Genomic DNA, 23,799 nt, shown 5'->3' with positions numbered 1-23,799 from the left:
CAAAATGTCATAAAGATGCTTGCGTGACATTTTACTGAAAGCAGAACGTGTTCTCTTGTTAAAGATGAATTACTGACAGTTCATACCACACTTGTCCACATTATGAGTGACTGTTCTTATTGGTTTTGATGCCAAACAAACAGTCAGATTGCACTGGACCATGTGTGAATCCCAAATCCTCTGGCACACCTGCTTTTCATACTCAGCTTATAATCAGCTCTGTCACCGGTGACCCGATAATGCAGAGATAGATTATGAAAGTGTCGTTGGCTCACAGGTTTTTGCTGATTTCCAAAGTTCGCGGTTCTGACTTTAAGGCACGTAACTGTCTATTCAATCCAGATCGATTGTATGCATTCCCTGCTGCGTTCGCCATTCCATCGCATGTTTGCTTTCTGAGCTCATTTCTTCCATGTTGACCTGTTAAAGTGCACATGTTGGTGCTGCACGTGAGTGTCCTTCAAAATGTGTTTACTGGGTTTGCAAAGCCCTGGGCTGCTGTGTAAAAATACAGTTTGTGGACCACTTGTGTCCGACACGTGTTCAGCCCGGAACATCTCTCTCCACGGGCCACCGGCTCCCATCACGCCAGGTCCTGATCTGCCTGGACAGGCAAATGGGCTCCATCTGCTGTGGCTCTCCTGCCGCTGTCCACAGGCCATAGACACCCAGCAGGCAGGATGCAGAACTGCCTTTTGCTTTTCTTTCTGAAAATCCTGTTTTCTGTTTCTCAGTCTAAACCCTCTGCCTCTTGCATATCCTCTCTCATGCCTTGCATCTTTATTAAGTCTGTTCCTCAGTCCTCTGTAGTCTTATAAATAATAATAATAATAATAATAATAGGGGTTTATTTCAGTTCTGGGGTTGCGGGGGGGCTTCCTCTAACAACCAGGCCGGATGTTCTGTGAAAGCTCATGGGGAAGCCATTAGCTGATTTTCTCGCTCATTCCACGCGTCAGGGCTCATTAGTTGTCGGGGAAGACACGGGCAGGGGAGCAGGCCAGGCACACTGCATGTGTAGAAAACTGCTTCTCAACTGGTGTTTTGTGGAGCGAGCCTGAAGACTTTGCTACGATGTTATATAAATGTAATTGATAGCAGATGACCAGTTTAACGTTGTGCTGTCAGAAGATGTTGTGCTCAGCTTTTGAAGGGATGCAAAGCAAAGTCGGACCATAAAATAAACAAAAAGCTTCCAGAATCGTAATCAAACATGACAGTCTGTGGTGGTGAAACAGCTGCCACTTTCCTTTAGTGGTTAGATATTTAAACCGCTCATTTGGGGATTTTCAACCCTGTATATTTAACATAATGAACCATATTCAGTAGATCCCAGTGGCATTGAAAGGGGGTTGTTATTCAAATACTTTCCCACTGAGACAAAATATGCTCATTACAGCATAAATGTTAGCAGATACTGTAAGTAACAAGAAACAGAGCAGAACAAATTATTTAGGAAATTTAAAAAAGGTTTCACCAATAGTTTGTCTTTCAGAAAACATTTTTCAACTGTAAAATCAATTCTCATCTTTGTCGCAGTTCTTTAGTAAACTTTTGTTTTATAAATGATATCAATACCTTAATGTTTTAAACTTTTAGATATATCATCCATATCAACCAACCGTAATTAGGTTAACTTGAACTGTTTTGGATTTGTTGGTTTTTATAAGTAGGCTTTAAGAGGAGAAACGCACAGAGCCGAATTCTAGTGTTCTTGTTCATGGATGATTGATAATACAGTATTGTATTTGACCTGTCTCTTCCTCATATTTCCTCTTTTTCTCTGCAGGTGGTGTCTTTGGTGCAGCTGCTGAGCGATCCTTTCTATCGGACCCTGGAAGGTTTTCAGGTGCTGCTGGAGAAGGAGTGGCTGTCCTTTGGCCACAAGTTCAGCCAGCGGAGCAACCTGAGTCCCAGCAGCCAGGGCGGCGGCTTCACACCCATCTTCCTGCAGTTCCTGGACTGTGTGCACCAGGTGAGGTTTACCGGCCCCGCCACCGGTTCTCCATACAGTCAAGCGGCTCCTGCCCCTGCTCTGTGACTGACCCCCACATGACTCCACACAATTCTTACCGTCTTCATGAGATCATCACATTCCTCAAAAGCATACAGGCCAGAGGGGGTGGGGGGGAAAGGCGAGAAATTCAGTTGTCGTCTGTACATTTGGTTTAGTTTTGCAATTTGCATTCCCAACACTGGATGTGAAATTGCGACACCGTATTGCTCCAGAGAGCGTGCAGGGAGGCTGCTGCCCAGATGGTCCGCGATCAGCGCTGAGCTGTCTGCGCTCGCGTGTTTCAGCATCTCTTCACATTGCAGTGCGTGTTTAGAACTGCATGTGGGAAATTGCATTTTGGGGATTGCTAGTCTCTAAGAAGGTTTGGGTGTGGGGAGGGAAGGGGAGTTAAGAATGAAGCTGATACAGATGTGGTCCAGAAACCTGTGTCCGCTCTGAAATGCTAACTTTAGAGAATGGTGTGTGTGTGTGTGTGTGTGTGTGTGTGTGTGTGTGTGTGTGTGTGTGTGTGTGTGTGTGTGTGTGTGTGTGTGTGTGTGTGTGTGTGTGTGTGTGTGTGTGTGTGTGTGTGTGTGTGTGTGTGTGTGTGTGTGTGTGTGTGTGTGCATGACTGTCTCCTGGGGTTGCACAGACCCCCTCCCATACACTTACATCAACACATAGTTTCTGCATTTGTCTTTTGAGACAGTAAGCCTGGTCACTGACACAGTTTGGCAAGGGGTCTGGAGAGCTGTAAACAGGGGAGAGGGGATTCAGACGAGAGCTAAAAATATAAGTCCCTCATCTCCAAAACAGCTGTTGTTTTTGCCAATAGACCCAGGTGGCCTCAAATATTCAACACGCTTCTACTCACACTATTGGACGGGAACAATGGGGCTGCAGTCCTGCTGGCTCAGTCTGGATTGTGTCTGGTGGTGATGATATCACAGACCTTTGCCCCCACGAGGACAGGAGACGTTCTTTCCTGTTTCTAAATGGTCATTTATGCACTGGAGGGATTTGAAGCCACAACACAAAGACACGATCCAGCTGTCACACACACTCTGACCTTCTCTTCTCTGTCTCTTAAATCTAATCTTTATCAATCTTTTCATGTCTTTGCAGATTTTGGAGCAACATCCTCTGGAGTTTGAGTTCAATCAGTATTATCTGAAGTTCCTGGCCTATCATCACATCTCTAACCGCTTCAAGAACTTCCTGTTGGACTCAGACTATGAACGCTTGGAACATGGTCAGTGTCCTTTACTATTTTATTTTTTTATTATCTGGGCTATTTTTGCTGCGGAAATGCTGCATTACAATAGGCCGTATGTTACTTTCAGGTAAAGATTACTGTCCCGAAATTAGCACTTTACCATAAAGTTTACATGAATATACACGAGTCCCCACAACTGAATGAAACCGCATCAGAGGCTTAAAAATACTCAACAAATATTGCCTTACCTATATTTGATTCAGTCAATTAGGAGGTTAGATGATGTGGTTTATGCGTATGCTTGAAGATGAAATGTGAGCCAGACAATGAAAACATAGCCAGACAAAACTTTCACTCATATATTGCAATATAACTCATAAACCCTTTTGTTGAATGACAACTTTTAGTGCCATAGTGTTGCATCAGCCAAACCAATCTGTGTGAGTAATTGGCCCATGTGCTCAGCAGCTTCTCCTCTGTGTGTTTTGCAGGCACGTTGTTTGAGGATAAAGGTGATAAACAGGCCCGGAGAGGCATCTGTATCTGGGAGTGCATGAACAGGATGCACAGGAGGCGTCCCGTCTTCTTCAACTATCTGTACAGCCCCACAGAGAGCGACGTGAGTGTTTCTGCCTTCCTGTCTTTTCTTTCTGAACCATGCAGCTCTGTGGAGCGATGGTGTGGTCGAACTCTCTAGTTCCACCGTATATACAGTATATATTAAAAACTAATAATCAACTCTTATTATGTCAAACCAGTGAGCTGGAGGAACCAAAAGGTCAGGCAGCTGAAAAGGTGCACAGCATTGTTTTTTAACAGATTCTGAACATGTGGGTTTTTTCACTTCAGTAATTATTGAAGAATTCTTTGGTGGCATAACTAACTAAGTTAACTTTTGAGGTAGCATTTTTATACTTTTGGTGCAGTTACAGCTCACGATAACTGACAGCTCTGCACACAGAAGCAGCTTGAGCTCATGTTAGCTTCACAGACTGATCAAATGAACCTTGCAAGTCCTGATTCACTTTAAGATATTGACAAAAAATGTGCTTCAAAGTTTAACTGATACAGTCGTTACAGAGGTAGCTGCTAACCACGTTGTTTTGTCTTGCAGCCTTTGAGTTAAGACAGGAACTTACATGTTTAAGATTAATGTGTTTTTAATGTCAAGTAAAGCCAAAGAGCCTTTTTTGCCTAATAAATTAAGTAGAGTTGGAAAAATATATCAAACTCAGGAAATCCAGTTTAGTCGCAGGAGTTTTTTATTTATCTTTTGCAGTTATTTAGTTTTCTGATAATTTAGTAATGCCTTTGTGTTCTTCCAGTTTCCTGACAGAAGTGTCCTGTTAATGATTGGAGCCTTGTTTTGAAGAATGAGCAGATGTTGGATGTTTATGAGATCTAATCTCAAATCACAGTGATGTGTGACTCAATGAGACAAGCCTGTTTCTGTGTTTTGATTACATTTCATTTAGCTGACGCTTTTATCCAAAGCGACTTACAATCGTACATCGTAGACACAGCTACAGGGAGCAATTCAGGGTTAAGTGTCTGGCTAAATCAAGGACACATCGACTAGGGCCGTGAGCGGGGATCGAACTGCCGATCCTCTGATTGGATGATGGACCCGCTACTACCGATGAGTGTTGTCACAATATCAAAATGAAGACTTCAATACTGAATACCTCTTCGTGAAATGTTCTGAGTGGATTTATGTGCCTTCTCATAAGTGAGTGCCGTTTTATGACTAGGGCTTTTATTGTGAAAGGCAAGAACGGAACGAGTCAACCTCTCATGCACTGCCACTGCCGTTCACAGCCATAAAGAGTTTTGCAAGTGAGTGTTCAGACTACGCCACCTCAGAGTTATTGTTTTGTTACCTTCCCTAGTATAGGTGCAGCTCACTCAATGGCCACTTGAGGCTCTCTCCAAAAGAGATTCAATCCCCTTCCAGGTTAAAATTTTCAACTTTACAGCAGAAATAGATGTTTACAACCTGGTACAACAATCAGTTGCTGTCTATAGCATATTACCTTGTTAATGACAACTGTAAGGGGGGGGGGTGGTATTTAACTCACCCGTTTAAACTGTATTAAGGCTTAAAGGTGGGCACGATTGACGGCGTGGCCGCTTTGAGTGACAGGTGGGTGCCACCCCAGGTTGCCAGCTGTCTTCTTTGCTGTGTCACCTGGGCGCCACCAACTATCCACCTCTTAGTCCATTGTTTTAGATAGGTTGACAAAATAATTCATGATAACAATATAATTGTGACGTCTATAGAAAGTTTGGGGGAAAATATAATGCCATCAGTGAAATGTATCTTTCATTTTACGTATTGAGCTTTTTGTTTCTTCTTTGGCAAATTAATTACAACCAAAGTTAGAGTGTAGGGAGGTGGAGAGAGAGAGTCTGTATGTTTTTACATGATGCTGGATCATTTACACGGATATTATCTTGTGTATTATTAACATGTTACTAATATTAAATTATTTTAAATGTCTCGTCAATACCAGTCTGTCGCGAGACCCCCTATGTGCTACACTACCACAGACAAGATGCTCTCTGCAAGACATTATGAGCTTTTTGGTTTCCTCAACAAGAAATCAATCTCCATGAATGTTAACTTTTTCCACAGTATTTTACATAACGGACGCAATCGGATTCCATCTGATTCTCATTCAAACCTTTCTGTTTGGTAGGCTGTCCTGAAGCCCTCAATCAGCATCCCCAGCCTGAACAAATGGGACTACTTCACAGATGAGACTCTGTCCACGGGGCCGTGTTACGACTGGGGGATGATGGCTGCAAGGTCGGAGTGCTCAGAGGAGGTGCACACGCTCTCCAACAGTAAGAGGAGAATCGTGTGGCCGTGTTACAGCAGCGTGACCCGGGCCCAGCCGGACGCCATCACCAAACTTCTTACTGTAAGTGTAATTTCCCATACGTTCATCTGAAGTTTCATCCCATTTTTTTTTGTATCATATTTCAACATTCGTGGTCTTTCCTGGCTGTTATTGGTGCTGCAGGACATTGGGAAGCTGGAAGGTGAGCTGAACCAGGCCTCTGAGAAATGGCAGACAACTCTGGAGAGAGTCCGACTCAGCATTCAGGAAGACCTCGCCCAAGAAGGAAATGTGCGCGTTATGTTGTATTGATAATAATAGAAACAACAAATTGCAGTTGTTCAATTGTGTAAAACTGTTTCCCACTTTTCATCTTGTGTGTGTGTTTGCAGCTCCGTAAACAGTCCACGGTGTCCATCTCAGGCCTCATTCCCACGTCCAGCCTGCAGGCTTTCCAGCGGCGCTCCATGCTGCACCTGCCAGACAGCGCTCTGGGCGAGGAACGCAGCACTACCGCGGCCAATGGGGTCAACCGCCGCGCCGCAACACTTTACAACCAGTTTAACCCCAAGAGTGAGGAGAACAGGTGGGTCGTGAACTTCCTGAGTACTGGAACAAATAAGTCCACATTTAATTCCCTTAAAACTGCTGCCGAGGGGCCAGTCCAGTTTTGGAAGATGAGTCATCGCTGTGGTATTTGTATGTGTGTGATTGTCTGTACTCTGGGTGTGTAATTATACAATTACCACAATGTAACAGTTGTTTGGCTCTGATATCTGGAGTTTCTTATTAATATCTACTATTTCTTGGTGTTAGTCATGGTTCAGAGAACAGATAGTATCAGAAATACTTAATAGTCAATACATATTTTAAAGCTTAGAACCACTGTCATATTATCCATAAATCATATGATTATTAAAATGTTCAGTGAGATATGTAATCATGTTTACTCCCTTAGCTGTACTTTGGTATTTTGTTCCATTTTTCTCTAAACTCTCTTTACGCATCGGGAACATAATGTACAACAGTGCTGGAGTTGTTTTTGAAACATGAGGCTTTGTGTTGTTCATCGTGTCTTGTTTTCTATACAACCAATACTGGAATCAGCTCTATCAAACATTGATCATGAACAAGAGAAAGATGTATAAAAAATAGTTAGGAATAATATTTAGACTGACTGCACAGCAGGAGTAGTTTGGATTTTTTGAAGTGGGGTTGTACAAAGTACTTATCCAACCAATCCCTCGACAAAATAACAATATAGATTTTTTATTCTGCCCTCGTTCACATTGCATTGCTCCTGTGATCGGTACTCCTGCCTGCTTCTCAAAAAGGGGAGCAGGCTGATCGCTGTTTACATCCAACCCGACAAAACAAACTCAAATCCAAACTATAAACGTCATCATCAGCTGCAAAAGGTACAGAGACATAACATCCAGCCTGGAAATGCACATGGATCTCACCGTGTGTTATTCTTCAGGTCTTACGAGGGGATCCTGTATAAACGTGGAGCGCTGCTGAAAGGCTGGAAACCTCGCTGGTTTGTATTGGATATAACGAAACACCAGGTGAGCCGCCCCCGCCCCGCATTCATGTTCAGGAAGGACTGAACGCTCACCTGAGTGACGGGCTGCAGATTAACACTCACGTCTCCACAGATGAGGTACTACGACACCGGGGAGGACACAAACTGCAGAGGCCACATCGATCTGGCAGAGGTGGAGTCTGTAACGGTCGCCGCGCCCACTCTCGGAGCTCCTAAACACATCAGTGAAAAGGCGTTCTTTGACGTGAGTACGAGTGAACCCAAAGGTTCACGGAATGCCGCTGTGTCACATGTCTGTCACTCAACGATTTGAGCATCTGTTCTACTGCAGCCACATTGTCAGTCTTGTGGAGAGTTGTCTTGCTCATATTTTAGTTTATTTCCAAGCATATTGAAAACACATTTGCAAATCATTTTGAATGTGGCGACTGATATTTGTGGCTGTGCCTTATTTGTTGAAATTGCCGTATGCAACTCAGCATCTCATCAACATGTTGAATCATGCTGATTAGAGGAAGAGAAGCCATCGCTTCCCTCTGCTGACTGTGGTGGAGTGACGTCATCAAACAATACAATGTGTGAAGACAAAGTCAACAGCTAATGAAGCCATCATTGTTATTATCTCCGCCATGAGGTTTATGCAGTCGAGTGAGTGAGCGAGCGAGCGCCTCTTTGTCCGTCCAGGGCTAGTCTTGTATTCTGCTGCAGCAAACTGCGTAATGTTTTGGGCGGCCAGTTATGGCTGCTTGTTGAAGGACCTCGCGGTGCTTTTTGCTGTGTATTCAGCTGACAGTTAACGGAACTAGCAGAACACATGCTGCAGCTCCCTTTTATTGTTTTGAGCGCTGTGTTTGGAGAACAGCTAATGGAAACTCTCGACTGTATGAAGTTCATAATTGCAATAGTGTATATTTTGATATACATGAGGACTTTGAGCCGATCGCCTGCATTCATCGCCGCTTGTTTTGCGTTTGAATGAAGTTCTAGACGTGGGTTAGACAATTGTGGGTCACACTCATTCAATACCACGGTGGCCCTGACAGAAACACCTGGCTGAGATCTGCACTCTACTGAGTTCACCTTTATAGTTAAATATTGAACTATTAGCATTTATTACATTGACAAGTAAATCTCACACGAGAAAAATAGACCTGGTGCATAAATAAAGTGGAGCAGAGATGAACCTTGGCATCAATGTGGAGGACAGAAAAGGAGTTTAACATTTGATTGTGTTGCACATGTAAGTCTGCGCTGTCGCTCTGGTCCACATTTAACCCTCGTTGTCTGATACTTTTGTAGCTGAAGACCAGCAAGCGAGTATACAACTTCTGCGCTTCTGACGCGCCCAGCGCTCAGCTGTGGATGGACAAGATCCAGAACTGCATCTCCGATGCCTGAGCGGTGACCCTCGGAGCCTGAGCACTGACTAGACATCGTGAATATTAGAGATGGCTGAGAGCAGAGACGTGACACCGGCTCGATTCCACCAGCTATCAGATGTCTTTAATTCGGGGACCACAGTGAACAAAGTGCCTGCTTGTTACTTAGACGCTGTTCGGGCTGTCGTCTCTCTGCTTCGGTTGGAGTCGATCACACATATTCGTCTCTGCTGTTAGCTCCCTCCTCCACCCCTCCAACGGGGATGAAGTGAAGGTAAGCTGATGTTTGAGGGGACTGCACTTCCAAGGAAATGCTATTTTACTTAAGCTGTAAATAGATCAAAGCAATATCACTGGCCAATCAAACTGTGGGTTCAATTTTAGACTTAAATAATGTAGAAAATAGCATATAAAATAATTTCTATTGGATATTTTACTACGAGGAAAATGTTATTGCTGCTTAAAGAAACGTATGAACCGCCAAAAACTCAGAGATTATAATGCACAACATTAAAAAAAAATATTTGCACTTAGCTCTAAAGTATGCACTCCTTATCGAATATAAATTTCTAGCAGATGCAGACAGCGAGACTAAAGGCATTACTTTACAATGTACATACATTTCCTCCAGACAGATTAAATGAAAAGAATTTGCACAGTGAGTTCAAAAAGAGTTACCTGACATTTTTCTATTTAAATACGGGATGTTTTCTCTATTTTGTTGAATGTTTTATTGACTTCTGGATAACACGTGTCTCATGTAATGTAAATTATTATTTTTTATTAAAAGTGTAACTGTGTAAGTGTGGTGGCTTAATTGTTTTTGTGTAAATACATGTGATATTTCCTTTTATATACTGTATGATGTACTGAACATAAGTATACTTTTCTAACCTTAATTCTAACGTGACCAACTAGTCTTTTTTTATGTGTCGTTACTGGTGCAAAACACCTGAGTGGCCTGTTTCCCGTTTGTGATGAAACATTGTTCTGAAAGGAAATGGAGACAATTCTTTTGTTGTTGTTGTCAGATTGTCCAGACAGGCTCTGTGTCTTTTAAGGGCTTTTAAGGAAGTAATTCAATATATCATTGGACATTGTGGTTTTCAGAGATCCTCCTCTTGTCTGTTCTGTTTGTGCAACTGAGTTTAATTAAAAAAAGAAAAAAGATGCAAATGAATCTACTCAAAGATGTCAGAGGCTTTTTTTTGTTATTGTATCTTTGTACCATGTTTTGTGATGACACTAATATTTTGAAATAAACCACACATACTTGAAACTACCCGTTGCTTGTGTTCTTGTTTAAGTGAGTTAATACCTTTTGTATTAAGGCTGAACCTGAGCCGATTCTCGCAATGGGAGATGGTCAAGCCTTCGGATACCCCAAAATGTTTGTGCTCCTCTTTAACTTGTGAAGTAAAGACAGTTAAATAACAATGGCACAGGCATGTTTGCCGGACACTGAAAGGTCTCTATTAGATGGATGATGGACCTTTAGTTGAGCAATTGATTGACAGAAAATGTGGTCCTGACTTTCCTGTTCCTTCAGGGTGAATTCTAATAAAGCTGGTGAGCCCTAAAACTGTGTTGTATATTATATTTGCAATATTGCATACATCCAATGTTATCCTGCTAATAAGCTAAACTAAACATTTGTGTTGTGAATATATTGGACTGCTGACACACTGCTGAGCACAAGCCAACGCTGTGCCTCACAGAGCTGCAGCATCACAATGGGTCATAAGATACAGGAAGAAAACTTATACCATTTGTAATTGTCACGTTTTCCTGGCTTGTTATGAACACCTTATCTTTATTAAAGATGTTCTCGCAATGAACGGTAATCAGACACCGCTGCAACACATTTCTTTTTTTTTCTTTTTTCTTTGAGCCAACAACATTGGCCTGTAGACGATGCTGACTGGGCAACAAGCTCAGGTACTGTGGCGCCTGGTTGCCGGCTCTAAACGGGACTTCTGAGGTCCAAAGAGAGTTTGTCTCTGAGCGGAAGCTAAAAGCCTGAAGAAGAGCAGAGAGGGCTTGTACTGAGGGAGATTGTGTTTGTCCCTCAGTACGATCTCTCAGCTGGCTTGGACTTGCAGCAGGTGCTGAGCCTCTGGCAGTACTCTCCATATTTAGCCTTGTGCTTTGGGCACGGAGATTAGGACCTCTGCCCATGAACAGAAGGGGTAGCGGAAGTTATCCAGCAGGATTGTGTGTTGTGGCCTGATAGGAATCATTTCCTCCAAAGTCAGAAATACTCTACACACATTTTACTCAATCATTGATTTCACAAAGGTGCATTCCTCTGACTGGATAAAACCAGATTCATGAAAACAAAGTAACTATCGAACTAACTGCTGTTCCATAAACATGACGTCTGTTTGTCTACTCGGCTGCCTCCGCAACTGATTTCTTCTCTGAAGTTTAAGATGAGTTTTAAATGCAGAGTAATTGTGATTTTGTGTGGCTAAATGTTTCCTGAGTTTATTGTGGTTGGAAGCGAGTTACTCTCACATGAAAAGGAAAATCAAAAGGAGTCTATGAATTAAAGATTGCACATATATGTAGGTTTTTGGATACCATATGCTCCATGCACAGTCACAGCTGCAGTAAATGCCTCATGTCCAAGAAAACAGTCCCCAAAAATACTCCAGTGACAGATGATACCGATTTATTTTATTGGGCCTCCAAATCCTATTATCCATGTGGTCCCGTGGTTGCAATGAATGTGAACTATGTAGCCGTTTCCATTTCCTGGGTGCCTCTGCAATGATGCCTAATTCACTGCTGCTAAGGGCCCCTCTGCCTCACAGCCCTGTGACCCCTCAGCAGGCACCTGCTCCAAAATTCATCGAAACAACTCCAAACACTGATCTCACTTTCTGGACATACATCACCGAGTCCCACCCTCGAAATCAGGATGATGTCAGCTGCCTGCAGCACATGGGGGTCTAGTGGGGAGATGATCAAATGCATGAATCAACTGAGCTCCAGATGATCTTATCTGGACGCCGCCCTCTCATCCATTGAGTTACACATTTCATTTTCAGCTTTAGGGGATAGTACTGGGGTTTCTAAAGTTTGTGTTAATGTCTGCTTCCTTCAAGGTATTTATCTGAGGCCCTGATGGTTTTCACTTGCCAGTTTAAGTGACCCACAGTTTCTCTGTGCAGTAAAACCCAGAGTCCATTCAACCATGTTAAATGCTCGGTCTGGGAGGTCACTGTGGGAAGTCATTTAACCCCAAAAACAGGAATCTGCCAGACATTCTTCCACCGGCACACGATCCCCCTCCAAAAATGTTCCTGTTTCAAATCAGTTTCGATGAGGATACTTTGGACACGAATCAAATGAATTGGTTATGGACATTAGGGTACTTTTCAGACACATGGGCCGAGGGTGAGACATCCTTATTTTTGGAATGCTGAGGGGCAATTTAGCTACGGAGATTAGAAACTCTCCATTCGGAGAATAGTCTTTATAAAAGAAAAAAAAAAGGGGTTTCTCAGATTCTTGGATATAAATATCTCTTATCGAAGAAATGTGAACAGCAAATCTAATTATCATACATCAGATGAACAATTAAATAAAAATACTGCTATCAATCATTAACTGTTTGTCCTAATCTATTTTAATCAGTTCAGTTTAGATCAGTTTTTATTGTGTTAAATGTTAAAGAACTGTAAAAGGAGAAGCAATGTGGATTATATCTTTTATGGAGATAAAAAACATTCATATTTACAGTGTTTGCCTTGTGATGCATGCAGTCGGTCTCTATTTCTGATCTTATCAGTGACCCATCAGTACAAAGAGATCTGCAGGGTGCTGACTCTTAGATCAGTGTTTGAATGCAGGTTCTTATCTAATTTCCTGCTCTGACAACTCTGAACTCAACATGAACTGTCTTTTTCCTTCCAAAAAATTAGGATTGAGAGTTTTTACCTCAGAAAGTAAAGACACTCATTGTGCAGACACGAGACAAACAAGTACCTACAGCGGATAGTTTCACCCAGTCACAAGGTTCTCTTTTTTCACTGAAGCATGAGGGTGGAGAAGAAGACAAAGGTGAGGTGTACCGGTGAGAACAGTGGTCCTTTGTTGCACAAACTGATTTCTTTTGACACAGATGCAGCAAGGCGGAGCCGTCGCTGCTGCAAGTCATGTGCATCGAGTGCGATTCGACTTGTTTTGAGATAACTGGAACAATGAAGTCATACTGAACAACATACAGACCTGTCATACAAACAAGCAGCCGGTAAATAGGGATGTACCGATCCTACTTTCTCTCTTTCCCGACATGCTGATTCTGATACCTTGACTCAACTTGCCAATTCCCCCAAGTTTAAAATGTGTATAACTCACTGTGTGAAAGCCATTGGCAAATGACTGAATGAATACTAAATATATTTATATAGAAAACTGTATTACATCTGGATTGGCCATGTAGTGAGACTGATCCCCATCTGGCAAACCAGATCAGTTGACAATGACATAATTCTACAAAATAACCGTCCGTGTCCACAAAGTCCTCTGTACCATTGACTTATCATTGAACTGAAAATATTCCCCAACTAATCTGCTAGAACCAAAATTCAACTTGCCTTTTTTTAAAAGTGAAATATGTATATGTAACCTATTTGTTAAGATGTACAAAATGTCCCAAATAGGAACAAGTAGGGGTTAAGTGCCACTTACAACATGGGAGGTTGTAAGTGTTTTAAGGTCAGAATAACACCAGACTTCCTTCTCCCCAACATGGCTGATGGCACCTTCATGACCCAGTGGTAGAGACACACTAGTACTCCTCAGGCATCTTAGAAATGTAGCCCACGCAGTGGAATTAAACAAAAAAGGCTGTCGGTCTGTGTTTTGGGGCTTAACTTACTGAGGATCTTTTTCATATGGTGACATCTGGTGGACACTCTTCATCAAACTGTAGACGAGTCGTGACAGAAGAAAGGTCTTGGATAAACCATCCAAAAAAAACAAAGAAAAAGGGGGAAGCCTGCTGTATTCTGGCACATTTAGGGGCCTGGGCCTCTGAAATGAAAACAGCCATCCACTTTGATAAAAAATAGGTGGTGTTTTATTTTTTATCATCTTAGTAATGACTTTTACAGACTCAACTTTAGCTAATAAACTAAGCTAGAGTGGAAATGAATCTGCTGTTATACTGCAAAGTAGTAGAATTAGCACAGGAAGTCAAAAAAGACGGGCTAAAATTAGAAAATCAAAACAAACAACTGAACAAAATAATAAAACTAAAATAATCTCAATTAAAGTTCCAATGATGGCCGATGGTCACGATCTCTAGGTCTGAATCTCAGTCTCCATCTCCAGATGAAATCTGTGGGCCATGATTTAAAATTATTTTGTCAAACTACATTTTGCTTAAAATGTGATTTTTTTTTACAGAAGAAACAGTTAATCCCAGCTGATCTTTTAAAACTAACCCAAATCAAATCCCGTTCATGGAATCGACCCTCTTCAGATCTCGAATGTGACAGTTCAGAGTCTCCCTCATCGGTGTGCAAGTGTTCACTGAGCCTGAGCCCCCTGGTTCTTACTCTCCTGCCACGACTTCTTCCTCAGCTCCAGCTCAGCGTCGGTGAATGAAGCCGGACCCCAGTTAGTGATTCTCTGAGGTCCTTTATCACCTAAAAGACCAGGTTAAAAGAGAAGGAAAGGAGGCCTGTTAATAATATGTGCTGAGACAAATCACTCATTTTACATGTTGTTGTACTGATACTTAATGTGTTCAATAATAAACTGTTCAGAAAGCAGAACATTGTTATGTCTTTGTCTTCGAATCACTGTTTGTGTAAACTCTTGAGTTGTCCACGCTCTTAGGCTGTAAATGACTATATGATCAAAAGAATACCTGCACGTTAAGTCCCTATTATTAATTGTTAAAGAGCTCATTCCAAAAACCAAAGGGCATTCATTTGCTGCTATAACAAACCTCCAGTGTCCTGGAAAGGATTTCAACCACATTAAGGGACATGGTTGCAGAAGAGCGTTAGTGAGATCGACCACTGATGCTGGGCGATGAGGCCCAGCGTACCAGTTCATCTTTAAAGCGTTGGATGGCGTTGAGGTCAGGGTTCTGTACAGACCAGTCGGGTTCTTCCACACCAAACTGGGAAGAAAAGTTTGCTGATGGACCTCGCTTTGTGCAGGGGAGCATTGTCATGTTGAGACAAGTAAGAGACTCCGCGAACCGTTGCTAGGAACTTCAAGCCAAACCCATAAAACACAGCTCCAGAACATAGCTAGTGTGTTGACAGCTGTGTGCACAGACATCTGGTCACATAGTGTCCCTCACTGCAACATTCGCTATAAAGCTGTGCTTGTAAATTAAGCCTCGATTCAAATTGTGAGTTGTTAAATGCCGGTCAGATACATCTGAGTAATATTGATTTATGAAACTATCAATGTCTCTCTCCACCTGGCTGGATGAGACGCACCAGCCCCTCGTGTTTGGCCACCTTGTCCTTCCAAGTCTTGGTCTTGTTAGCTGCTCGTTCAAGCTTCCTTGACATCTTCTGTCAAACATAGAGAAAAGATAAAATCAGATCATATTTTTCTGCCAATTGGAAAAAAAAGAATAAAACTATTTCTGATACCAAGGGGACCATTTCCACCCTAGATAAATAAATTCTCTGCCAGGGTTTTCAGGTCAGTGTAAGCCTCCACATGTGTGACCGGACCTCGTACTGCTCCAGTGCTCCGTGCCGTTCCCTCTCCAGACTCTCCAGCTGCAGCATGGCTGCCTGCAGGTCTCTCTCCTTAGCCAGCTGCTTGGCCACCAGCTCCTGCTTCTCAGCCTCAGTCTGAGACAGCGCCCTCTGCTGCTGCAGGTGGATCTGCTCCAGTTCTGCCCTCTTGGCTGCCTCCTCCTCCAGCAGCCTGTGATGGAAAACACAGCAACGCTGCTTAAACGTGTGCTCTACTTTAGCCACTTCAGTCCAAATCTCAACAAAGAGAAATGAGGAGCTGGAGCCGTAGGTAACAGCTTGTCAGTACATACAAGATATACACAAAAATACAGTCATGAATATACTCTGTTTGCTGTGAGGGTGTTTCACTCATTAGTAGCCTATAGCTGGAGTGAACAGCTGTAGGACACCATGTTTTTATGTATAGAGAAAGTATTATTTTTTAAAGGTTTTTTAAAGTACTGTATCGTTCAGGTTTCACTGTTTTTGTTTTTACCTAAAATATTTTAGGAAATTGTGAGGATTGGATTAAAAATAAACCAATACTACTAAAATATTATAAAAAATCTATGATAACAATTTGCAGAACAAACACAGTAGTCTGGCCATTTATTGTTTTATTAATTTCTCTCAGCTTTTCTGTCACTTCATATGCACATGCAACTTTTTGGTTTAAATCAATTATGATATTTTTGCATTTAGTTTGCCATCAGTATACTGATAACAAAGCCAGCCTTTATACTCGCTTTCTGTAATGTTCTGCTAATACAACATTCATTTAAGAGCTAATTGTGGGGCGACTGTGGGTCAGTGGTTAGCAGGTCGTCTTTCAATCAGAGGACCGGCGGTTCAATCTCAGTTCACCCTAGTCGATGTGTCCTTGAGCAAGACACTTAACCCTGAATTGCTCCCAGTGTGTGTGTGTGTGTGTGTGTGTGTGTGTGTGTGTGTGTGTGTGTGTGTGTGTGTGTGTGTGTGTGTGTGCGTGCGTGTGCGTGCGTGTGCGTGTGTGTGTGTGTATCTGAGACCTGGCCTGCAGCTTGCGCATGGCCTCCTCGTCCTGCTTGGCCTGCCTCTCGTCCTCTAAGGCCTCCTCCAGCCGGTGGTGCATCTCCTCCAGCTCCCGGACGCGCTGCAGGTACTGCTCCAGCTCACAGGATTTCTGAGCCACCTGCTCCTCCATCTGCTGACGCACCTGATGGAGTCAACACACACACATGCCGTTGCACATTCTTCCACACTAGACTCTTGAACCGAGCAATAATCTACAAATCAACTGTAAATCTTCACGGTTGGTGCTGTATTGTGACATGTGCTGTATTCTGGCTTTATCTCCATCCGTTTGTGTTGCTGCAATGATGCAATCTCATCTGAGAATACCATTTTTTTAGATGATCGTATAAAGGCATTTGTCTGTTAGTCACTGGTGTAAGGGGATGGTTAATACGTTGTTTAGTCCATGTGACACTAAAGATGACTCAACGTCATGGGCTATGACAGTTGACACTTTTAGCTAGTGTTAACTGGAAGGATAGAGCCACAGACGATTGCTGAATCATAAAATAGACAAGACAGTCTCAGTTTACCAGATTTCATTAGTTTTTTTTGAACTTCCTAAAGACCGCGTGTCACCACATATGCAGTGTCAACAGCCCACATGACTGGGACCAAGGAGCAGCGGCATGGGAGGCAGACTCAGGCACTGTGATTACCAGTTTTTCTCTCTCCAGGTCCAGTCTGTAGCGATCCTGCAGGTCTAACTGAATCTGCTTCCTCCTGTGCTCCTCCATTCCTGCTTTAGCTGCAGCCTCTTCTATTTTCTGTGGAGCACAAGAGAGAAAAGAGACGTTTTTAAACTACTTCAGGGGAAGCGGCACCAGACTACAAGGGAAACAAACCCTTAATGAAGAAACATATATGTTGGTTAAAGAGGTTCAGTGTGCATTTCAAGGTCAAGAATAACTGAGCAACTTTTATTTTTCCTTGTTGTCTCTTATGTAACACTTTACTTGGTAACACGAGGGTGCACTTAGTAAAAGATCCATGTATCCAAAAATGTAATGTGTCCTTCCATATGATCAGTAATTGGGTGTATGTATTTGATATTTGAAGAAAGGCCATCTGGCAGGCTAAAAAGAGAAGTGAGAGTCCATAAATAATCTGTTGCAGCTCTGAAACAATTGAGTTCATACGCCTGGGCCTCTGCAGGGTTCTCTGACTGGTATATACTTTGTTTGCATAGCAGGTTTTGCTTCCCTTTTCCCAGTGAAGGTTCTGCTGCATCATAGGTGGTTATCTTAAGATCACTTAAACAAACATTTGAACAAAATGAATTTGTGAAAATAAAGGAAAGTGGACAAAATCTCAGATTTAGAACATCTCAGATGTTGACGTCTACTCATAAATCAAGATCCAAGATGTATTAACTCGACTAACCTATAACTCCACATTTGTACCAACAATTTAGTTTTGTTAAGTGTTAAGTTTCATCATGACATTTCTTATTGTACCATAAAGGGGTATTTTTGAAGCAGTAGTTTGTAATGTTAATAGATTCCAATGTTATGTGTTATTATGTGAATATAATGTAATTGAAATGATTGGCCCAAAATGTTTTCTCCGTGCTCGCGTTGACAAACAAAGAAAAAAATAAAATAATAATAACATCTGTCAGATGTAAATATGAGGGAGGAGCTTCCTCTCACAGATAAAAGATTGTTACTGTCTGAGACAAGTGTTCACTGCAGCCATGATTTGAGGACTCCTGAGTAACAATCGAGTTGTGCAACTGGTTTCTGGACCCAAGAATTGAGCATGGACCAGTACCTTCTTCATACCCTCCAGCTGTCTCTGCTTGTTCTCATTGGCCACCTGGAGCTGCTTCATCCTCTCTGCCAGGTCGTCTTCCTCCGCCTGTTGCTTCTGCCGCAGCTCCCTGCGCCTCAGCCTGGCTTCGCGGTGAGGAGATGACAGCCCCAACCTCAGCAGCTGGATGCATGTTTGAATAGCTACAGCGGCATGGAGCGAGATGGAGACAGTACGACATTCAGGAATTAAAGAGGCGAAGAAGAGGAAATTGAAAAGAGATGACAATGACGAGGCAGTGACAGAGAAGAGGAAGATGACTACTCAGTACCTTGAAGCCATTCTTGCTTCTTCTTCTTATCTGATGCACTAATCTCAAAGCTTTTATCAGTGCACTTGATAATAAACAGGCATTTCTTCCCTTCTTTATCCGGCAGAGACTGGAGGAGAGAAAGAAAATGATATATTATGGCACTGCAGGCACATCGTACATAAATGTACTGCTGTTTGGACAATGCTAATTCTTTTTCTGAACAAAATCAAATCCTTCAAGTCACTTCAAATGAATAGTCAATACCGCCTACCAGCATTACTTACGTATTATGTGTAAGCATATACTATAGTTAACAACACACCTCCACACAGCAGGTTCGGTCCACAATGATGTCTCCTTTCTTTTCCAAGAGGTCCTCACAGACATAGTACGACAGTGCGTTGGGTCGAAGGACAAACCAGCGCTCTGTCCAGTTCTTCCTTTTGTGGCCCTTTTTCATCATGTATCCCTTTGATACACACAGGGTGGACGTAAACAAAAGACGCTCGAGTTGCCTAATCGTTCTGCCGTAATCACTGTGATATACTAAACGTGTTATGGGGTTCCTGTGCACAGAGTACACCTAAGATCAATATCTTGTCTGACCTGCTTGAGCACATCCAGAATGAGTTCCTGGAAGACCTCAGTGATGCCCATAGACAGGGTCTGCTGGTTCATGCCCTTGCTGAAGTAGCGTCTGCCCACCAGTTCAATGAGCTCCCAGGCAGTCAGGCAGTTTTTCTTTGTGTTCAGCTGCAGCTTGTAATCAGCAAACTTCTCCTCACTCCATCCGCTCCCCATCGCCTCCATCAGCTTTCTCAGGAAGTACTCAATCTAAGGAGATGGACAGAGCTTTAGAACCATGGAAACCCACAGAAAACTGCTGTCAGGATCTTCCTCACCTCTTCAGTAACGATGACTAGCGGGTATATGTCTTCTGACAGAAAGTTGAAAATGCACCAGACTTTGAAAGCATCGTCATCTGAGATGAGGAGATGTTGAGCGCAGATATTTTTCTTGTAACACAGTGTCCAGCACATCTTGTTGAACTCCAACACATCAAATTCCTCCTGTACCTGGGAACAAAATGCACCATTCAGTCAGAGTCAAACTGGTCAGCCCCAGTGAGGGCAGCGTGTTTACAAATGCTAAGCAGGAGGCCGGCGTTTGTCTCCTTTCAAATCCTCCAGTCTGCAGGATGTGAGGTACAAACCTGATGTAATTAAATGCCTCATTTTTATTCAAGTCAGAGCCTACAAGAAGAGGCAAAAAAACAGCTTCCAAGAAGAAAGAGTGAAACTCTAGCAGTTTTCTAACTGACATGAGACTTCGACAGATTTGTCTGAAGAGTGTTTGCTAAGCTACCGAGTAAAAACTCCATAAGGGACAACAGTGCCTCTTTTTGCATATATATGTATAAGGATACTGGATGCTGCCGAATTATGTTTTTAGCTAAATGTTCATTATTCTACAAATGAATAGATTATTAGACAAAGCACATTGTTCCTGTGGGTACAACAGAGAAGTGGTTGTAACCATTTCCTGCAGAACAAAACCGATTAGTCATGATTAGTCATCCTAGTCTGTGGTGTTTTTATTCTAAATTGTCATTGTTTGTGTAACTGTCTAAGTAAGTTTAAGTTGTGTAGTTTCCTCTTTTCGCTTTTCCTCTTGTTACAATATCTTTGATTTTACTCTTGTTCATGGAATATCCTCTTTTTCTGATTTCTAATCACTTTTGCCCAAAACTGTTGTGAAGACATCAAAGGCCAACTTCAATCTTTAGTGGAAGTGTGTTTAGATTGCTGCTTAGTTGTGCACCCACACACAAATAGTGAGGGCAGAAGAAAACTATACAGCTTTCGGTACCGATACTCACTAGTATGAAAATGATACCCAGCCCGTGTTATCATTTTTGCAAATGATAGTATGTTGCCTGGAATAAAAACACAGTACTCTACTCCAGCATATTGGTCCCCACCTTGTCTAGAATAAACCTGTTGAGGTAAGGCATGTAGCCCTGGTTGGACACGGGCCCTTTATTGTCATCTTTGAAATGCTCTTCAAGGGCCACAGGGTCATGAGGGATATTCATCACTGTGCACAGGCTGTGGGACAGCACCTAAAGAAACACAATTTGTATGTGAATTAGATATAAGACATACAGGTGAGGGGACATTATATATATATATATATATATATATATATATATATATATATATATAGTAAGTCGAAACAAATTACTATATTTTCGAACCACTCATGCAAAAACCTTTCACTGATTTTACAAGAATCACTAGCCAAGCGTTACTTCTGTTTTTGAAGGTGATATCTCACTCCTTGGACTAAAATAAAATGTATCATGAGTATCATGATATCATTGTGTAATGATTACACACAAATACATGTCTAACCTTTAGGTGAGAGGAAAACAAGCGATATTCAGGAGATGGTGTGAACGTGGAACACCAACCGTCACAACTACTGTAACCATGGAGATTATTAGTACCGAAACACACTTTGATGAAGTAGCCTAACATTACACGTTGACCGCTGTGGTCGACCGTTACATCAGCAACTAATGAAACAGTACACAGTAAATGTGAGAGGAAGTACACAGTAAGTTTGAGATGAAGTACACAGTAAGTTTGAGATGAAGTACACAGTAAATGTGAGAGGAAGTATACAGTAAGTTTGAGATGAAGTACACAGTAAGTTTGAGATGAAGTACACAGTAAATGTGAGAGGAAGTACACAGTAAGTTTGAGATGAAGTACACAGTAAATGTGAGAGGAAGTACACAGTAAGTTTGAGATGAAGTACACAGTAAATGTGAGAGGAAGTACACAGTAAGTTTGAGATGAAGTACCCAGTAAATGTGAGAGGATGTACACAGTAAGTTTGAGATGAAGTACCCAGTAAATGTGAGAGGATGTACACAGTAAGTTTGAGATGAAGTACACAGTAAATGTGAGAGGAAGTACACAGTAAGTTTGAGATGAAGTACACAGTAAATGTGAGAGGAAGTACACAGTAAGTTTGAGATGAAGTACCCAGTAAATGTGAGAGGAAGTACACAGTAAGTTTGAGATGAAGTACACAGTAAATGTGAGAGGAAGTACACAGTAAGTTTGAGATGAAGTACCCAGTAAATGTGAGAGGATGTACACAGTAAATGTGAGATGAAGTACACAGTAAGTTTGAGATGAAGTACACAGTAAATGTGAGAGGAAGTACACAGTAAGTTTGAGATGAAGTACACAGTAAGTTTGAGATGAAATACACAGTAAATGTGAGAGGAAGTACACAGTAAGTTTGAGATGAAGTACACAGTAAGTTTGAGATGAAGTACACAGTAAATGTGAGAGGAAGTACACAGTAAGTTTGAGATGAAGTACACAGTAAGTTTGAGATGAAGTACACAGTAAATGTGAGAGGAAGTATACAGTAAGTTTGAGATGAAGTACACAGTAAGTTTGAGATGAAGTACACAGTAAATGTGAGAGGAAGTACACAGTAAGTTTGAGATGAAGTACACAGTAAATGTGAGAGGAAGTACACAGTAAGTTTGAGATGAAGTACACAGTAAATGTGAGAGGAAGTACACAGTAAGTTTGAGATGAAGTACCCAGTAAATGTGAGAGGATGTACACAGTAAATGTGAGATGAAGTACACAGTAAGTTTGAGATGAAGTACACAGTAAGTTTGAGATGAAATACACAGTAAATGTGAGAGGAAGTACACAGTAAGTTTGAGATGAAGTACACAGTAAGTTTGAGATGAAGTACACAGTAAATGTGAGAGGAAGTACACAGTAAGTTTGAGATGAAGTACACAGTAAATGTGAGAGGAAGTACACAGTAAGTTTGAGATGAAGTACACAGTAAATGTGAGAGGAAGTACACAGTAAGTTTGAGATGAAGTACACAGTAATTTTTTACATTACATTTCACTTAGCTGAAGTTTGAGATGAAGTACACAGTAAATGTGAGAGGAACAGTAAGTTTGAGATGAAGTACAACTGTATATTTGAGATGAAGTTTAATGTTATTGTCCAATGTTGCACTATGACAAATTCCTTGTATGTGAAAATATACTTGGCAATAAAAGGTTCTGATTCTGATTAAGTTTGAGATGACTTGAGATGAGGGACGACTGTGGGGCAGTGGTTAGCACGAGTGCCCCTAGTCGATGTGTCCTTGAGCACATGTGTCCTTGAGCAAGACCCTGAGTTGCAAGACCCTGAGTTGCTCCCCGTAGCTGTGTCCATGGTGTGAATGTAAGTCGCTTTGGATAAAAGCGACAGCTAAATAAAATGTAATGTAATGACGTACAGAGTAAGTTTGTAGTACACAGTAAATGTAAGATGAACTAGACAGTAAATGTTATTGTCATTTCATCCTCTGGAGCGTCTGAACTCTAATGGGAATTTTATATTTAACAGGTTTACAAATATTTGATCCTGCAGTGGGGGATGGAGGGTTTATGAAGCAAATGGAATACTAATCAATCACTTGTGTGGACAGGTCATAAGTTAAGGGCAGGAAAAGACCTTTGGATGTGTTGACTCCTGTGTAGCGGTGTCTCTTCTCTGCGCAGGGAATAAAAGATCTTAAAGACACGTTCTGGTATTATGATATTCGTTAAAAGACTTAAAAGACTTCAAAAGACTCAACACCGGGTAAGGTCAAATGTGCCGTCACAGAGCTTCGAAGCAAACAAACAAAAAACAGAGAACTGAAACGCACCTTTAACTGAGATTTGGACACTTTCCCACGTTGATCCACGTCCAGCGCTGTGAACGCGTGCCAGATGGATTTCAAAAGCTCGTCTCGAAGCCACATTTCGTCCCTCGTCAGCAGCACCAGAGGAGGTCCGTCTCTCAGCTGTATGTCTGTCAATCTCTGAGCTTTCACTGCCTCGCGCACACAAACACAGGCGCGCTGGTGGTGGCGGCGCAGCACGAGAGACGTGATGA

The 23,799-nt window shown here is 42.0% G+C and overlaps 2 protein-coding genes across 3 annotated transcripts in view; one reads left to right on the top strand and one right to left on the bottom strand.

The window, feature by feature from the left end:
- The window catches only part of sbf2 (SET binding factor 2), an 86,439-nt gene extending 76,177 nt beyond the window's left edge, over nt 1-10,262 (top strand). Inside the window, 9 exon segments of the mRNA XM_034558141.1 lie at nt 1,790-1,975; nt 3,122-3,248; nt 3,704-3,831; nt 5,912-6,136; nt 6,239-6,346; nt 6,448-6,641; nt 7,536-7,623; nt 7,714-7,845; nt 8,901-10,262. Of these exon segments, the coding sequence (XP_034414032.1) occupies nt 1,790-1,975; nt 3,122-3,248; nt 3,704-3,831; nt 5,912-6,136; nt 6,239-6,346; nt 6,448-6,641; nt 7,536-7,623; nt 7,714-7,845; nt 8,901-8,999 (1,287 nt within the window). The 3' untranslated portion in view covers nt 9,000-10,262.
- Nucleotides 10,263-14,046: 3,784 nt separating this feature from the next.
- On the bottom strand, nt 14,047-23,728 carry swap70a (switching B cell complex subunit SWAP70a). 2 transcript variants are annotated; one of them, XR_004609237.1, is made up of 13 exons: nt 23,570-23,728; nt 20,802-20,942; nt 19,723-19,896; nt 19,427-19,654; nt 19,143-19,289; nt 18,839-18,947; nt 18,529-18,710; nt 17,415-17,522; nt 16,731-16,897; nt 15,694-15,892; nt 15,432-15,528; nt 14,437-14,640; nt 14,047-14,330 (listed from the first exon to the last, which is right to left on the bottom strand). XR_004609237.1 is itself a non-coding variant. In XM_034529277.1 (12 exons), exons 1-12 carry the CDS (start codon nt 23,663-23,665, stop codon nt 14,522-14,524), a joined length of 1,767 nt encoding a protein of 588 aa, XP_034385168.1. In that variant the 5' UTR covers nt 23,666-23,728; the 3' UTR covers nt 14,047-14,521. The 2 variants fall into 2 exon arrangements, 1 of the variants encoding a protein (XP_034385168.1); XM_034529277.1 differs by having other exon boundaries at nt 14,047-14,640.
- Nucleotides 23,729-23,799: the final 71 nt, after the last annotated feature.

Source organism: Cyclopterus lumpus, chromosome 3, assembly GCF_009769545.1.
Source record: "Cyclopterus lumpus isolate fCycLum1 chromosome 3, fCycLum1.pri, whole genome shotgun sequence".
NCBI lineage: Eukaryota > Metazoa > Chordata > Actinopteri > Perciformes > Cyclopteridae > Cyclopterus > Cyclopterus lumpus.
The sequence above is the reverse complement of the archived record's forward strand: the minus strand, read 5'-3'. Positions and strand labels throughout refer to the sequence as shown.

Bases quoted from the DNA above. Each gene is read 5' to 3' on its own strand.
- swap70a (XM_034529277.1), bottom strand. From the start codon at position 23,665: ATGTGGCTTCGAGACGAGCTTTTGAAATCCATCTGGCACGCGTTCACA. The intron at 19,897-20,801 runs GTGGGGACCAAT...TTTTGTTCCCAG, and splicing joins ACAGGTTTATTCTAGACAAG to GTACAGGAGGAATTTGATGT. The intron at 15,529-15,693 runs GTCCGGTCACAC...TATGTTTGACAG, and splicing joins GAGCACTGGAGCAGTACGAG to AAGATGTCAAGGAAGCTTGA.